The sequence below is a fragment of the Schistocerca cancellata genome, chromosome 3 (assembly GCF_023864275.1).
Source record: "Schistocerca cancellata isolate TAMUIC-IGC-003103 chromosome 3, iqSchCanc2.1, whole genome shotgun sequence".
NCBI classification, from domain to species: Eukaryota; Metazoa; Arthropoda; class Insecta; order Orthoptera; family Acrididae; genus Schistocerca; species Schistocerca cancellata.
Window position 1 is genome coordinate 165,680,485 of NC_064628.1, and position 17,553 is coordinate 165,698,037.

At 44.0% G+C, this 17,553-nt stretch overlaps 1 protein-coding gene across 1 annotated transcript in view; it reads left to right on the plus strand.

Annotated features, from left to right (window-relative positions):
* The window catches only part of LOC126176631 (putative inorganic phosphate cotransporter), a 154,753-nt gene that overhangs the window by 101,731 nt on the left and 35,469 nt on the right, over nt 1-17,553 (plus strand). The window contains exon 8 of the mRNA XM_049923790.1: nt 14,920-15,161. Within this exon, the coding sequence (XP_049779747.1) occupies nt 14,920-15,161 (242 nt within the window). The remainder of the gene's footprint in view (nt 1-14,919; nt 15,162-17,553) is intronic.

The following is a 17,553-nucleotide window of genomic DNA, read 5'->3' on the forward strand; positions in this document are numbered from 1 at the left end:
AAAACCTGTGCTAAGCATCGTCGGATTTTCACTGTTGCTTTCATTTCGCGACCAGTCGGGCATTATTTTCCGAATAGCCCTGGTATTTTTAGTGTATTTTACAATGTTATCAATCACTTGCATCCTAATGGTCTTTCTGAATCCAGAAATTTCAGTTGTTACGTTCCTGTCAGTAGCCTTGGGTCCTGGAAGAGTTTCTACAGTAATTTTACTTCTCGCTTTGCTTGTGGCTGACCTAGTAGTTTTCCTTCATTTAGAAGCTTTGTTACTTCTCACAGACCAATCACCAGAAGAACCTAATTGACAACTGTTATATTCATTTCTATCTGACTATCACTCTTTTTCACTTTCAGCGCCATGGTCACTACGAGTAATTACCTCCTCTTTCTCATCAGTATTGTCATCCAGTATACTGCCTACATCTTTCATAAAATCTGGATCTTCATTAATGAGCCACTCGAGTTCTTCGTTAGTTTTAGGCCTTTTGCTCTGCACATTTTGTGGGCAGACTAGGTCTTAATAGTATTTCTGCTTTCAGGGCCAAAAAATTCTGCAATAGGCTCACGATTCAGTACAGGGTTCAGGTCGTCTTTCGCCACGCGTCGTAAGGTGGCTTGCGGAGTATGTACATATATGTAGATGTAGATGTAGGTGTCTTTCACTAACCCAACCACTTTTTATTCACTACCAGCGCCGTCAAGGGGGGTGGGAAGATTGCAGAAGCCGGTTGAGGGTTAGTCTGCTGGCATTGGCATGAATGGGGACTCATCCACTGACAAATGTGGAGAATGGGAAGCCGAGCCAGAGTCGATAGGTTCCCCATCAGCAGCTGTCGGAAGAATCCAAAAATCATGCAGCGGGCGGCCATACAAACTCTCCACCGGACTGCACCCAGTAACCGGCGACGCCCGGTATAGATCAAGAACAAAGCAATCAGTTTGTAAGCATCAGTCACCAACAAGCAAATGCAAGAAGGAAACTGATGCAGCGGCGCAGCGTGGCTGTGAGCACAGCCTGCACAAGAAGTTCATTATCGTGATCAATCGCAGGGCACTAGACGTGACGCCACACGAAAGCCTTGATGCAAGATATACCCCAGTGCGATGCATGCAATAACTGGAGTAGGCGCGGACACAACGCTGGAGGGACGACCGATCGATCACTTTTCACCTCTGTGGCAAGCACAGAACCAGCTGAACAATATTGATCTGATTCCGTTTCACAAAAGCCGTATTCCACTCCGAATCTGCTCCCAAAGGTGCACACGCAGGCCAACCCATCAGGACAACTGAACCGATTTTCCGAGACAGTGGTTCAGCGGCCATGGGAGCTACGACCTCCTACACCATCAAAGGAAAATCCCGTAATCTCTGCTGCAAAGTATCGTCCACAGCAAAAATCTAGAGTCTTTTGTCAGTTGAACAGCGGATAGGGATTATTCGACAACTGCGCTAGTTCATCTGTATTAGAAAGCCTTGTAGGAGACGGTTAATGAATATCATAACTGCTGAGAAAAAGAGCCCATCTTTGCAACCGACAGGCTGTCGCATCTGGTAGCTAAGAGTGAGGTCAGATAAAGAAACGAAGGGCTTCTGATCAGTGATGAGTAAGAACTGCGTTCCATACAAAAAACGTGGAACTTTTGATGACGTAAATGATGGCCAGTGTCTCCATTCCCACCTGCGAGTAATTACGTTGCGCTACATTAAACATCTTCGGTGCATAATTGGTGGCCTGTTCGATGAAATTTGCATTCCAGTGGTACAGAACTGCACTGAGAGGCATCAGTGACCAGGGTTAGCAGTTGAATTCGGGTAAAGGATGATAAACAGGAGGTAGAGCATTGCCTCATACACTGATAAGCGTTTGACAATCTGCAGGACACAGGAATCTGACGTCGTTGCAGCGAAGTGGATGGCAAATGCGTATGCCCCGTCGAATGAACTTACCATCTTACGGAAAATGACTGGAACCCCTTCGAGCTCTTGCGTACTGGCAGTGTGATAGTGACTTTGATGTGCTCATCCGCAGGAACGAGGTCATCATTGCTAATCACGTGTTCCAGAAACTACCCGTTTGCGTTTTTCCATAAGGCGTTGGAACAACGCCAGCAGATTTCATAAATGCTCCTCTCACATAGAGTCCGTTGCCAGATGTCATCGCAGTAGTTAACGCAACAGGGAATGTCCTGAATCAGCTGCTCCAAATATCGTTAAATTCCTGGTTCAGACGAAAATCTTAAAGGCAAGAGATTTAACTGGTGAAACCCACACCGCAAAATTCCGAGAATCTGTGGCCAACGACGGCTACAGGTAGACGTCATGCACGTCGATACGTGATAGATATCGCTTCCCTGACAACTTTGTCAACAACAAATGAATCTAGAATACATTGCATGTTGCCTGTTTGTTTAAAATGCACGGTGACCTCTGGTTTCTGAATCACCACCGAAGGGGTGGCCCATTGACTCGATGAAATAGGAGAAAAGACGATGAGTTCCTGCCGGCGACACTGCAGCCCGGCCCTAACGTTGCAGCGCGTGGAGAAAAGGAATGAGACAGGGTCGTCAAAATTCGGATGCTGCTGACAGATTAAGGGAGACGTGTGGTTCGGAGTTTCGTACCAAACTGAAGACATTCTCAAACAGATGGTCTTATGACACTAAATATGCTTTGTTAACTATCAGAAAGCCAAACACAGCAAAGACGACCAGCCCAAAATATTTTATGACAGCGGTGAATTTACCACTAACAATGTAAGTTGCAGTTGGACACTCTAATGGCGTGCAGAGATGGAAAATTGGCTCTTCAGAGGAATACACTGTTTACTGTAAGACACATCCTGACACAGTGCTCATTTCAACGGAGGCCAGCCCAATAGCCTGTACATATCTAAGTTAATTAGGCTAAACTATCGCTCCTGTACCTACCAGAAACCCAATCGTTCACTCATCCACTGCCAACTACGTCAGAATACCCTGGGACGGTGCTTGCATGCCATCAGAAATTGCTGCCCCCGACGACCGTCCCAAGGCTCATGACTGTCACAAACCGTTGCTAGATAGCCTATTTCGTGTCACACGCTCACATGACCTCTGCATATAAAACAAAAAACAACAGAGGTAGGACTGCGGCTTGATCATTGAGCGGAAATAAATGGGGAAGGAGAGTGACACAATGCAACAGAAGTACGTCGTGAGCGGGGATTATGACATTTCGATTAATGCGTAGCCTCGAAGCCTCACGAGGACGAAGACGGTACTGCACTTGAACCGGAAACACACGGCGACTCAGTGGAAATCAAGGTTTGCCTGACTAGCCCGACGGAGCACTGAGGGCTGCTTACCATGGACGACTAAATTTTCCTTTTGCCAGTTGTCGCGAAACACGCTACTTGCTACAACAAGTTCAAGTGATTCAATAAAATTAGCAATTTTGGCTAAAAAAGGCCAGACACGGTCAACACTCTTGTTTGGATCACCAGGGCGAATGGTAACAGGACAATCACTTCTCCATGTGAGGTAGCACGTTCTGACGCTCAAACGGACTATCAGAAGAGAGTCCCAGCTGGTCAAAGATATGCCGCATATGACTGCTCAAGGCACTGGAAATGTGCCACCACCACATGGATTTGAGGACCACACTACTGCGTGAGTAACTGACAAAGCTTATCAAATTTTAGTTTCACAATGTCAGTATAGGTTTTCAAATTCTATACGATTTTGTCTAATCCCGCGTTGCTGGCCAGTAACAAGTAAGCGTTATCATTGGACTGAGCACACGCCTTACCTGGTAGTGCAGCAGAAACCAGCACATTGAGGTCTCCCACTTCCCGATAGACTTGTCAGAACCGACAAACAGCTGTAGGAGCTGGGAGAGGGGGGAAAGGGGGGGGGAGAGGGAAGCTTCTCTGCTCTGCTATCACCACGTTTTCAATATGGAGAAATTCCGCATTCTGTTTCAGCAGTTCATGCATCTGCTCCTTCGGCAGGTAATTTTTGCTGGTCCTCGAGGCACAGCAACAACAAAAAGGAAGAAAAGAAAATTGTTAAAATTCGTGGTGAAACCTTCAACTGTCATTTAATTTGCACAATTCGCTACTAATTTTGGTCAATAATCAATATCAAGCTTGGATTAGTAGCAAATTGTGCAAAATAAATTACAGTTGTAGATTTCACCACGAATTTTAACAATTATTTGGCCGCTAAGTATCCCCACCTGCAAACATACATAAAAGAAAAGGAAAGCCTGACACACGTAAGAACGTTAGAAGTCGCCAGTTTGGTATCCTTACAATACCCAACAAAGTCGCTGACTGTGACAATCTGTAAAAATGTAAACTATACGAACCGACAGTGGCTCGACAACAAGTCAGGAGCGCAACCCTAGAACGGAGAATGATAATCGACATGCGAGTCAGTCTGCAGGAGAGGAGAGAGTCTGAATACCGCGTATGGATGAAGCACAAACACAAACGCAAACTCGAGCGTCGCAATCGTCAAAACCACGTGGAAAACCGAGTATAGCGAAAGGTGAGGGGCTGATTGTAGATAACTGAAATCAGCGTACGTTCTCCGACAGTTTATACACCAGCGACAGAGGCTCTGACAATGCCACACTTCTCCATGTGTACTGGCGGAGATACTAACCACATAGTGCCTGAGATCCTCGTAGAAATTCGAAGTTGTAATGTGATATCTGCACTGACGAGCCAAAAGTTTGTGACCATCTGCTTAGTAACTTGCTGGTCCATCTTTGAAGCGCAGTGCGTTATTGATTGTGCTGTCGTGGATTCGCCAGTTTGTTTGAAGATTTGTGGAGATACGTCACACGAGATGTCCAAGCACAAGTCATACAGTTTCCTTAAACAGCAGAACGCTGATTTGTGTACGCGGTGATGGCGCCTGACTAAGGGAATCAAGAAGGGTTCCATTGGATTCACACCAAGAGAATTTAGAGGCCAAGACATCAACTTCAGTACACTATCATTCTCCTAAAACACTGTACCACGCTTCTGGCTTTGAGACACGGACAATTATACTGCGGGAAGGCGACATCGCTGGAGGGGAAGGTATCAACATGAAGGGCTGTAGGTGGTCCACAGTTTTCAGCGTGTCATCGATTACTACATCAGGTCCCATGCGAGTTCGGCAGAATGTCTAAAGCATAATACCGCTCCCACCGGCCTGCGTCTTTGGCGCGGTACACATTTGGAACCGCGGTTCGCTTGGATGACGAAATTTGTGGAGACGGCCGTTGACCTGATGTAGTGAAACCGTTATTCATCCAGCGAGGCGATACGTTTGCATTGATCCATGGTCCAATCACGATGACCCCGTGGCCATTGCAATCGTAATTGACGATGTCATAGGGCCAACATGTGCACATGCTCGCGCTATTCGTCCACGAGACTCAGAGGGCCATAGACACGGGTTCACAGGTAGATGCCGTGTTTCTTGACTTCCGCAAGGCGTTCGATACAGTTCCCCACAGTCGTTTAATGAACAAAGTAAGAGCATATGGACTATCAGACCAATTGTGTGATTGGATTGAGGAGTTCCTAGATAACAGGACGCAGCATGTTATTCTCAATGGAGAGAAGTCTTCCGAAGTAAGAGTGATTTCAGGTGTGCCGCAGGGGAGTGTCATAGGACCGTTGCTATTCACAATATACATAAATGACCTGGTGGATGACATCGGAAGTTCACTGAGGCTTTTTGCAGATGATGCTGTGGTGTACCGAGAGGTTGTAACAATGGAAAATTGTACTGAAATGCAGGAGGATCTGCAGCGAATTGACGCATGGTGCAGGGAATGGCAATTGAATCTCAATGTAGACAAGTGTAATGTGCTGCGAATATACAGAAAGATAGATCCTTTATCATTTAGCTACAAAATAGCAGGTCAGCAACTGGAAGCAGTTAATACCATAAATTATCTGGGAGTACGCATTAGGAGTGATTTAAAATGGAATGATCATATAATGTTGATCGTCGGTAAAGCAGATGCCAGACTGAGATTCATTGGAAGAATCCTAAGGAAATGCAATCCGAAAACAAAGGAAGTAGGTTACAGTACGCTTGTTCGCCCACTGCTTGAATACTGCTCAGCAGTGTGGGATACGTACCAGATAGGGTTGATACAAGACATAGAGAAGATCCAACTGAGAGCAGCGCGCTTCGTTACAGGATCATTTAGTAATCGCGAAAGCGTTACGGAGATGATAGATAAACTCCAGTGGAAGACTCTGCAGGAGAGACGCTCAGTAGCTCGGTACGGGCTTTTATTGAAGTTTCGAGAACATACCTTCACCGAAGAGTCAAGCAGTATATTGCTCCCTCCTACCTATATCTCACGAAGAGACCATGAGGATAAAATCAGAGAGATTAGAGCCCACACAGAGGCATACCGACAATCCTTCTTTTTACGAACAATACGAGACTGGAATAGAAGGGAGAACCGATAGAGGTACTGAAGGTACCCTCCGCCACACACCGTCAGGTGGCTTGCGGAGTATGGATGTAGATGTAGATGTAGATGTAGGGATCGTCTGCTACGGAACCCCATTTTGAATAGTGTACGATGAATGCTTTTGGACGTCCAACCACTTATCGCCCTGAGGCAGTTTCACTGCCGTTCTATCACTTTCCTTAGGTGCTCACTACAGCAGTACGTGAGCAATCGACCAGCTACGGTGTTTTTGAGATACTCGTTCACAGGCTCTGGGTAATAATAATATCATCTTCGTCAAAGTCGCTTATATGTAAAGCTTATTTAAATTACCGCTACCAGTCACAAACTTTGTTACTATTGTATTATTTATTTATTTATTTTGCTACATGTTTCAAGGGAATACCTCATCTTCTGGCTAAATGGCATTAGAAAAACTATTTCACGATAAGCTTATTCTGATGTTACATAGTCTTTTCATAAATGCTGTGGTTATCCTGTGGAAGAAGAGGAAACTTTGTAAGAGGTGTTGTCACTTTGGAAGCTGGACTGATTTTGACCACCATCTTGTCCACTGCATTAGAGATTTGTTCTTGTGATCGTGTTTCCAAGTTATTGTTACGTTAGTGAAAATTTGTGAACAGTGATCAAGAATGCCACGAGAGCCACGGAAATGGAAACACCTGAGCTCGTCACAACGAGACTGCCACGCTAGAAGAACCAGTTGCGTGTCTGTTACAAAACATTTTCATGCAAACATCAATCTAGCTTCCAAAGTGACATTGCCTCTTACTAAGTTTCCTCTTCTTCCACAGGATAACCACAGCATTCATGAAAAGAAAATGTACAATCAGCATAATGTTATCGTGAAACAGTCAAAATGTCTTGAAAGTCGCTATGTCAGTAGATTTCCCCATTTGCGGCCCGTGTTGTGGTTAGAATTATTCCCCGTCACTCTTTTATACATTTATATACTGGGTGACCAAAAAGTCAGTATAAATTGGAAAACTGAATAAATCACGGAATAATGTAGATAGAGAGGTACTAATTGACACACATGCTTGGAATGACATGGGGTTTTATTAGAAACAAAAAAAAAATACAAAAGTTCATAAATTGTCCGACAGATGGCGCTGCATCTGATCAGAATAGCAATAATTAGCATAACAAAGTAAGACAAAGCAAATATGATATTCTTTACAGGAAATGCTCAATATGTTCACCATCATTCCTCAACAATAGCTGTAGTCGAGGAATAATGTTGTGAACAGCACTGTAAAGCAGTCCGGAGTTATTGTGAGGCATTGGCGTCGGATGTTGTCTTTCAGCATCCCTAGAGATGTCGGTCGATCACGATACACTTGCGACTTAAGGTAACCCCAAAGCCAATAACAGCACGGACTGAGGTCTGGGGACCTGGGAGGCCAAGCATGACGAAAGTAGCGGCTGAGCACACGATCATCACCAAACGACGCGCTCAAGAGATCTTTCATGCGTCTTGCAATATGGTGTGGAGCGCCATCCTGCATAAACATCGTACGTTCCAGCAGGTGTTTATCAACCAGGCTGGGGATGATGCGATTCTGTAACATATCGACGTACCTTTCACCCGTCACGGTAGCAGTTACAAAACCAGAATCACGTATTTCCTCGAAGAAAAGAGGCCCGATAACGGTAGATGTAAATCCAACCCATACAGTGACTTTCTCGTCGTGCAATGGAGTTTCCAGGACAGTTCTAGGATTTTCGGTAGCCCAAATTCTGCAGTGGTTGGCGTTGACAGACCCTCGGAGCGTGAAATGAGCTTCGTCGGTCCACAACAAGTTACTCAACCAATCGTCATCTTCCGCCATCTTTTGAAACGCCTACGCCGCAAATGCCCTCCGCTTCAGTAAATCGCCAGGTAACAGTTCATGATGCCGATGGATTTTGTACGGATAGCATCGGATGGTACGCCTAAGTGCCAACCAAACAGTAGTGTATGGAATGCCGGTGCGACGTGCGACTGCACGAGCGCTGACTTCCCCGTGTATAGACGAACCTGCTAGTCTCCATTTCTTCCTGAACTGTCTCAGCAACATTAAGCCTTGTGCTCGGTCGGCACTACGGGGTCTATCGTCTAAACAACCCGTGGCTTCCAACTTCGAACGGACCTTTACCCGTTCGAATCCCCTTCCTATGTCAATAGGATCGTAACGCTGTACTAGCACATTCCTCATTCTGATTATACAGCTTCACTAAAAGCGCCGTTTTAGGTAACGTCAACATGCTGCGACTGCTGGCGCATCTGATTCTCTCTCTCATTCCAGCTCCTTTTATACATGATTAGCATGCGCAGTCACTGACGTTTTGCTGTCCAGCGCCATCTGTCGGACATTTCGAGAACTTTGTTTTTTTTTGTTCTAATAAAACTCCATCTCATTCCAAGCATGTGTGTCAATTTTTACCTCTCTATCTACATTATTCCGTGGTTTATTATGTTTTCAAATTTATACTGACTTTTTTATCACCCGGTACATTCCTTACCGTGTCACGTTTTCGCAACACCATCAGGTGACATCCAATGACGCATCGGGCAGTGCCCATAACGTTTTGGTTTATCAGTGTATGTCTATCCGTATATGGTAGCACAGTTCTATATAATTTGGCTGGAATTTTTGAAATATATATCCTAAGTAGAAATCGAAAGGAACTGTCCTGAAAATATGAAAATATAAAAAATGGCATTCCAGCTGCAATGGGTATATTATTCCTTCCTTTCTGAGGTTATTAATTATTATTATTATTATTATTATTATTATTATTATTATCATTAAGTGAAATACAAGAAAGTGGTGATACATATGTAGGTGGCCAAAGATAAATATTAAATTATGTTTCAAATGAGCACCAGGCTCCCTACAAATTATTTCAAATGCTTTCGGCGAACTGTTAAGTTCACTGACATAGAAAAAATCGTATGTTTGAAAGCATGCATTTTTTTGACGAAATATAATTAGTCAAGCTTTTCACTTTAGTTAATTGAATAACTTGAAATGATTCTTTCTGCTCCGGCTGTGGTGATATGTTACACAAAAAAAAAATAAAAAATAAAAAAAATAATTAAATACTCCGCGTAATGGCGGCCAATTGTAGCCAGTCAAAGATCACCGCTGCTCGCTTCGCAGAGACTGAAAAAATGCTAAATAACTTCTTACAATTATTAATCCAGGAAGAATTGTTTGCATGGTTTCTTTAAATAACACACTGCGAACACTTTTTGTAAATATATTTTCACTAAGCACAGAATACACACTTGAGTTATTTGCTACGTACGAGAACAAACTGAACAAAAGCTACCACTTTACAATAGCAGACGTACCTTACATACAGCAAAAGAAAAGATCCGACTCGAAATGATTTTAAATATCTTTTTTCTCTTATATATAATGACAAAGAGAATAATGTTAGTTTCGGGAACATTATGGACTACGATCACATCTAATATTAATAATGTGTTTTTATTACACTGCAATCGATATAGTCTTTCTTTGAAGCTAATTTAATACATTTTCATAATTAATTTGTCGTTTATGTCCATATAATATTATTCAGAGTCCTTTTATTATTTACTTCAAATATATCGGCTTAAATATTTCAAAAGGGACACTATATAGGTTCATCGAAGACCACATTTAGCCTGCTCAATGACAACTAAATCATAGTTAAAAGTATCGCCCTTCGAAAATTTGGTTTGGCAGCTGTTCCAAATGTGACATTGTACGATGTTACTAGTTTTTATGACGCATCTGTGGCACATTTTACATAGTTTATCCAAGCTTACTATCATTGAAAAAGTTCTTCTCAAACTTTCTGTTTGAATTCATACAGTTTTGTGCGATAAACTTAATATACTGCTCTACCCAGGGAGATCCGCAAAAGAAAATATTAGGCGAATCTTTGTTTAAAACCAATTTATTTTGAAAATATTATTTCAGATTTATGTAATGAATGATGTAGTTTTACGAATCATGCAAGGTTGAGGGCAATTTCTTTGGTTTCTTAGTCCCTGATAGTGGTGAAATGGACAAATCCGAATGTAAATCGTCAATACCTTCAAGCTATTCAGGATCTATTTCTAATACGTAACCTGTGTTCAGATCATTTGATACATATTGCGCGACAACATTTTTACACTCTCTGGAGGAAGTCAATGAAACTGGACAGTGAGAAATATTGTATCATCACTCAGCTACAGGCTATTCACATCAAGATATATGATGTAAGATCCTTCATTTTTGTCATCATAAACGACCGTGAATCCATTGTTAGCAACTGCATGACTGCAAGAACAATGGACAGTACCGTCTCCAACACCTCTTTCAACAAACTGGACTTGTTTAATATCTTCTCTCCAGTAATTTTTAGCAGAGGCAAGCCAGACGAGGTAATGCAATGGGCAGGATCCATTTCATATGATTTAAGACATAGACTATGAAAGTTTTTAAAAACGTTGGCAAACAATAGAACGTCAGTTTCTACTCGAACAAATGTAAATCTGAATACTCTTCTCGTGTCTTATAATTGAATGCTTATCACACACGGCAAGTTCTATGCTACTCAGTTTCGCTATTGTTGTGCCTGTTAACAAAATTTCAAAATTTAAATTTCGAGGTAAATGATCATGCAGTAGAAACGATTCATTGGTCACACATAGGTGTGGAAAAATATCTGTTTGGTTAACTAAATTAAACTCATGATTGTCAGTCTTGAGGTCATTGTATTTCGGTTGAGACTCACACTTTTCATGGGAACACATCAGAAAATTTAGTGAATCCAGAAATCTGAAATTTATACTACATCTCCTCTCTTGGTGCATTATTGAAGTACTGTGTGTAAATGATTTATATTTTTCCATGCTATACGGAACCAGCGAAATACGACCATCGTTTTCCTTAACTTCTTCTTTACTCTGACGTACAGTCGTTTTGTTCACGTAGGTTCGTGATCAAGAAACGTCTGTCGTAATTGCGAAGACTGTAGAACACGACAGGGACTGTACAGAAGACATGTAGTTCGTATTGCAGACAGTATGAGCAACACCCCTGTAAGTGCCAGGGATATGACAGTAATCTCTGGTTTTACGTCAGCTCCTATAAACGCTCCACCGCAAATCTAACAAATCTCAGCCCAGCGAAACGCTAATTTTTCCTTAGTGCACACTTCCAGTTTTGTAATAAAAACCTATTTACAGTCTCAGCGATCGCATACAGTAGTTCAGTCAACCATTTCCTGCAATCGCTACATTGTATGTAGAAGACAATGCTGAAATGTGTATGCACACGTACCTGATCGAAATGCTAACCGGAGTCACTACAAAGACTGCAAGTAGCAGCTGGTTCTGGAACGCAATCTGTATCACCGTAAATCACACAAGGTAGTTTCAGTCTGTTGTCGAACTTTCTAAATTTTGGGACGAGGAATTCCGCCTTATGCAAGACACTTTTTAGTTTCGTATTTCCCAGACATGTTTCAGCACTTTTTGTGCTATCTTCAGTGGGTCATTTTATTTTTTTATTGTAAAATTGTTGTTACGTATTAACATTTAGAGAACTTTTGGTACAAAATATTTGTAACAGTGAATGAATAATTGCTGTAAAATATTAAACATCATTTGTTCACAGCTCACAGCTGATATACGTCTAAAGTTATAGTTGTGGCTTAATTGACAAAAGAGTGATGTATGCATCAGTTTACATACTTTACTTTAAGCTATTGGGTATTTATGTTGGTAGCTAGTCTGCTACACAATGAACATGTCGTATGTAAACAGCGAAACGTAATTTTTATTTTTCTGTTTAGTATGCATTTACGAAGGGAAATGAGTCTACATCACGTTTTTTTGTGTGTAAATTGCGGCTTTTATATAGTATTTTCTTGTACTTGTTGGCGAGGTGAATACGCTGATTTCTGTGACATATTGTCGGTTGACAACGCACTTTCTACGAATTTTCGAACATGGGCACAGAGTTCGCCGCCGTAACTTGGTGTAACTGGGTAGTATTCATTTGTTTCGCGGAGTATAGATGAGTGTAACACATGCTTTATAGTGTAATTTTAGGGTTGTATGATGATGATGATTATGGTGAGACATGGGATAGGGTGAAATTGGTTGATGGCCATTAGTCTATTTTTTCAAAGAACTCCGAGGGCGTCAAAAGAATTTAAAGTGCCCATTTCACAGATGGATCACCGTCAGCAGTGTCATATGTCCAGATTTCATGAGGTACTGCGGAGAGTTTTGTAATTTATTCCAGGGCCTTGGTGCAGCGACTGCTGATCAGAAAAATTTACACCACCACCATTCCTCCCCCTGCCGACCGAATACTGGCAGTGAGAATTTCATCCAGAGCGAGGATTCTAACTGGCTCGCTTCCAAGTCGAGCGCCACCGCACAGGTGTGCGTTAGCGGCTCCGGCGGCGGGGCCGGCTGGCTTATGTAAATGAAAGGGCGAGGCAGCCACGTCGCGGAACAGACTCACGCAACTGTTTCATGAGGCCAGCGTCGCGTAGTGGGACAGGGTTATAGTAGGGCTAGGTTCACTTATGAGCAAATATAAACTTTAATATTTAATTCACAAACATGTATGAATTTTCATTTTACAATAAATGCAAAACTTTGATAAAAATGTTGAGTTACTCACGAGAAAGGCAATAAAAACAAATATTTGGTAACAGATCGAGGCTTGCTCAGTGAAGACAGAATGCAAAAATGGTTAACAGAATAATTAGTAAGGTGATGCAACAAGCCCCAGAAGTTAAAAGGGATATTAACTATAGTATTGAAAATGGGGCAATTAATTTGCATTGGACAAATCCATGGAACAAAAACAATCCAGATTACACAGATTCACAATAAGCTCAAGACAAAGGGAACCAGAGGTCTACATAAAATTACACTGTACAAGAGACAGAAAATACATATGAAAATTCTGACCGCATGCACAGTTGCGCGGTACACGAGTATAAAGGGACGAAGTGAGCACTGGAGCTGCAGTCTTGCGGCTCACTCTGAAGATGGCTGAACGTTATACAGCCGAAATGTTAGAAGAAGAAGGAGAATTCTTGCAGCTGCGCACCCGAAACTTAATGGAACATCTGAAAATTGACCGCATTAATAGTGCATACGCTTCCTACCTATTTACAGAATAACAAAAAGTCAGCGTTATGAATGAGAGTAATTTATCTACAAACAATTTTATAACTCATATTCACGATCATCACTTCTCAAACAATTCGGTCCCTGAATACTGCCTGTGTGAAGAGACTGAAATAAGCTTAGCTTGTTTACCCAGTGGCAGATTTGATCCATCACTGACGAATCAGTTAACAGCAGTGCAATTATCATATAGTAGAACATCACACATTGTAATGGCCCATTTGTGCCATACAGTACTAGCATCTGCCCTTTCCTATAAGTACAATATGGGTCATACAGCGGGGAGACTTAACAACACCTTACTCTACACCACTTAAGCGCTACATGTAAAACACACACATCCAACTGAAGAAGCAAGCCCAATTCATGCTCCCTTGGGACAGCAAGGAGCAGACTGCTGGACGCCAAAGTAGCAGGGGACGTCCTGTAGCAGTTGACCATAATACAATTTCAGATGACGCTGAGGGCACTTCGGTCGCCTTATCGTGAGTTGTTAGCATGATATTTCGTGAGGACATGCTGAACCATTTGATAGTACGCGCACAGGTGTCCTGAAAGCATTCATAATCTAATGCGATATCCTTAATCACCACTGTGTTTGTGTACTGTAACATCACCGCCTGTTCCCTATAACAGTCACGCCAGGCCAAGTACAATAAAGTTATGGTGAGGTAGTACTGCCACACTTGGGGCTGTACACTCGCTTTTCCCGCCATCAACGTGCCACCGAGGCAACTCTTCAAGTGCGTACTATTAGCTGCTGCACAATGTTCTGTGTTCCATACTCAGGGGGCCTTCCCCGTTGCCCCCTGGACGGTGCTGACACACAGGACGAGATAACTGCAGCGACCGTAGCGGCACTTGTGACGATTCGTGACAGCATCTCAAACACACGTCAGTTGTTGTATTAGTCATTTATGCACACAATGTTACGATGTAGAGCTGTTTTTTGTGGTGAAGGCGTTAGACCGAAAGACGAAGCAGGCCGAAATATTTGGATTCGGTCTTTCACGTACGCCCTAAAATACTTGTTGAAGCCTGAGCGCCGGCCACTGTGGCCGAGCGGTTGTAGGCGCTTCAGTCTGGAACCGCGCGACCGTTACGGTCGCAGGTTCGAATCCTGCCTCGGGCATGCCTGTGTGTGATGTCGTTAGGTTAGTTAGGTTTAAGTAGTTCTACGTTCTAGGGGACTGATGACGCTCAGAGCCATTTGAACCATTTCTGAAGCCTCAGCCCTGGCCCTGGCATGACGCTGCCCACGCGTGTCCGCAGCGGGCGCCGGAGCGGCGTTGACGCTGCTGCTGCTGCCTCGCGCCGGCTGCGACCGCACGGTGGCCGTGGCGCTGCTGTCGCTCAACGGGCTGTGCCTGGGCGCGCAGTACGCCGGAAACGGCTCCAACTTGCTGGCGCTGGCGCCTAGCTTCTCCGGATCGCTGTACGGCTTCTCGAACACGTTCGCCAACATCGCTGGCATCCTTGCCCCATACGCCGTCGGCTACCTCACCAATGGAAACGTAAGTCATGTACATGTCGTATAGAGTAGCTGTGCTGAAGAACTAAACATGTGTGGAATTAATGATTACTAATTCTTTATTGCACTTAAAAAACGTAAAAAAGGGGGGAAACAGAATGTTGTAATGGAAAATCAGGTAATGGTAATGGGAGAAACTTTATAACGGATACTGAACCATTAAGAGACTAGCGCGGAGTTTGCCCTTGGGTTTACAGCTATTTTATAAGATTTACTGCAGGAGTGACCAAGAATTCCACTCTTGAGCCATGCCCTGGCGCGAGTGCCATAGGGCTCGGCCTAGCTGCGCACTTCCCCCATCGGCACGGCACTTTGACCGTGGGAAGAGCGAAACGCGAAACTGTGAACGAGCTACATTTAAATGGAAGTGCAGTCGCACTACGTACGACTTGGTTTAATATTTCACATTTCACAGCAATATAAATCACAAACAAAACAAATTTTCAGCTTGTTTAATAATTTTTTGCAAGCTGGAAACATAATATAATTTGAAACTTCCTGGCAGATTAAACCTGTGTGCCGGACCGAGACTCGAACTCGGGACGTTTGCCTTTCGCGGGCAAGTGCTCTACCAACTGAGCTACCCAAGCACGACTCACGCCCCGTCCACACAGCTGTACTTCTGCCAGTACCTCGTCTCCCACCTTCCAAACTTTACAGAAGCTCTCCTGCGAACCTCGCAGAACTAGCACTCCTGAAAGAAAGGATATTGCAGAGACATGGCTTAGCCACAGCCTGGGGGATGTTGCCGCTGCAGAGTGAAAATCTCATTCTGGAAACATCCCACAGGCTGTGGCTAAGCCATGTCTCCCCAATATCCTTTCTTTCAGGAGTGCTAGTTTTGCAAGGTTCACAGGAGAGCTTCTGTAAAGTTTGAAAGGTAGGAGACGAGGTACTGGCAGAAGTAAAGCTGAGAGGACGGGGCTTGAGTCGTGCTTTGGTGGCTCAGTTGGCGCCGGCACGGTAGCTCAGCGGGTTCGGTCAGAGGGTTAGCTACCCTCTGTAATAAAAAAAAACTGATTTAATGGATCAACAACGAACTTAAACGGATGTCTTACAACGTCCGCCCCGAGCAGATGCAACGAACAAAATGAGATTCAGTCCGCTGTTAGCAGCGGTGGGCAAGGTCGTCGTGCCTGTGTCCCCCTGTTAGCGTTCCGCGCGCGCGAGTGTTTACTGTTTACCTTCCGCTGCGGCTAGTGTCACGCGTCCGTGTCTCGGTAGTGCCATGGCGCACTCGTACCGCAAGTCCACAATTAAGATCACATTTTAAGCGGATTACGTAAGACCTCGAGCACTTGACATTGAACGTTTCATCCGCGAAGAACTTCATATTGCATCTCAAGACATCATTGGGATCCACTTTTCTATAACACAAAGTGTCGTCTACATAAAACTGATCAATGAAAAGGTGTGCACTGATGTTGTGTGCCGACACACTCATGGACGTAAATTTAATGGACTTAAATTTAAGCATCCTGATGGTCACATAGGAACTGTCACGATCGACCACGCTGGATTAGGCCTTCGCACTCTGAGGGTCTTCGAGCTGCCATTCGAAGTCCCGCCAGATGTTGTGATGACAAATTTCAAACCGCACGGCAACGTGCTAAGCCACTTGGCTGAAAAATGGCAAACCTTTGAGACGTACCCCGTCTCAAACGGAGTGCGACAAATTAAGATTGAACTGACGAAGCATGTGCCATCCTATTTAGTAATTGGCGGACAACCACGTACTTGCGCCGGCTGTGGCCAGGAAGAACATGTCCGATCGGCCTGCATTCGACGCCGACTGACTCAGACACCGGTTGGTGAAGTTCCGTCCCCGGCGTCGCCTACTTCACTCCCCATCACGTATGCAGCGGCTGCAACCGCAACAGCTGTTCCTGCCCAGGGTCGTAACACCATATTGCAGTTAATGGTCGATGACAGTGTGGCGGACAGCATATCACCCTCTACGACATCGGCAGACTTGCCTCAAGACAAAGATCAATCGTGCCACTAAGACGAACTTTAAAGAGAAGATGGAAGTAGAAACGGAAATTGTCCCGAGCTCTGCCTTCCTACCAATGGAGACCGCATCAGATGATTGTCGCCCGCACTCTGACACAGAACAACATGTCCGCAAACAACGGTCTCCTCGAAAACGCAAGAAACGGCGCCATACGCCACCCGATGATTGCCTGCTTCGGATGTGTGACCCGGACGAACATCCGGCGTCGGACGACACTCAGGACTCTACCACCACAACTCACCCTTCCCATCACGATGCTACGGCGGATACAATTTCTGAGCCTCGGTCTGACAACATCACTTCTGCTACTGAACATGCGCGCAAGCGCTCTACTGACAGCACTAATCAACAGTTACCAATC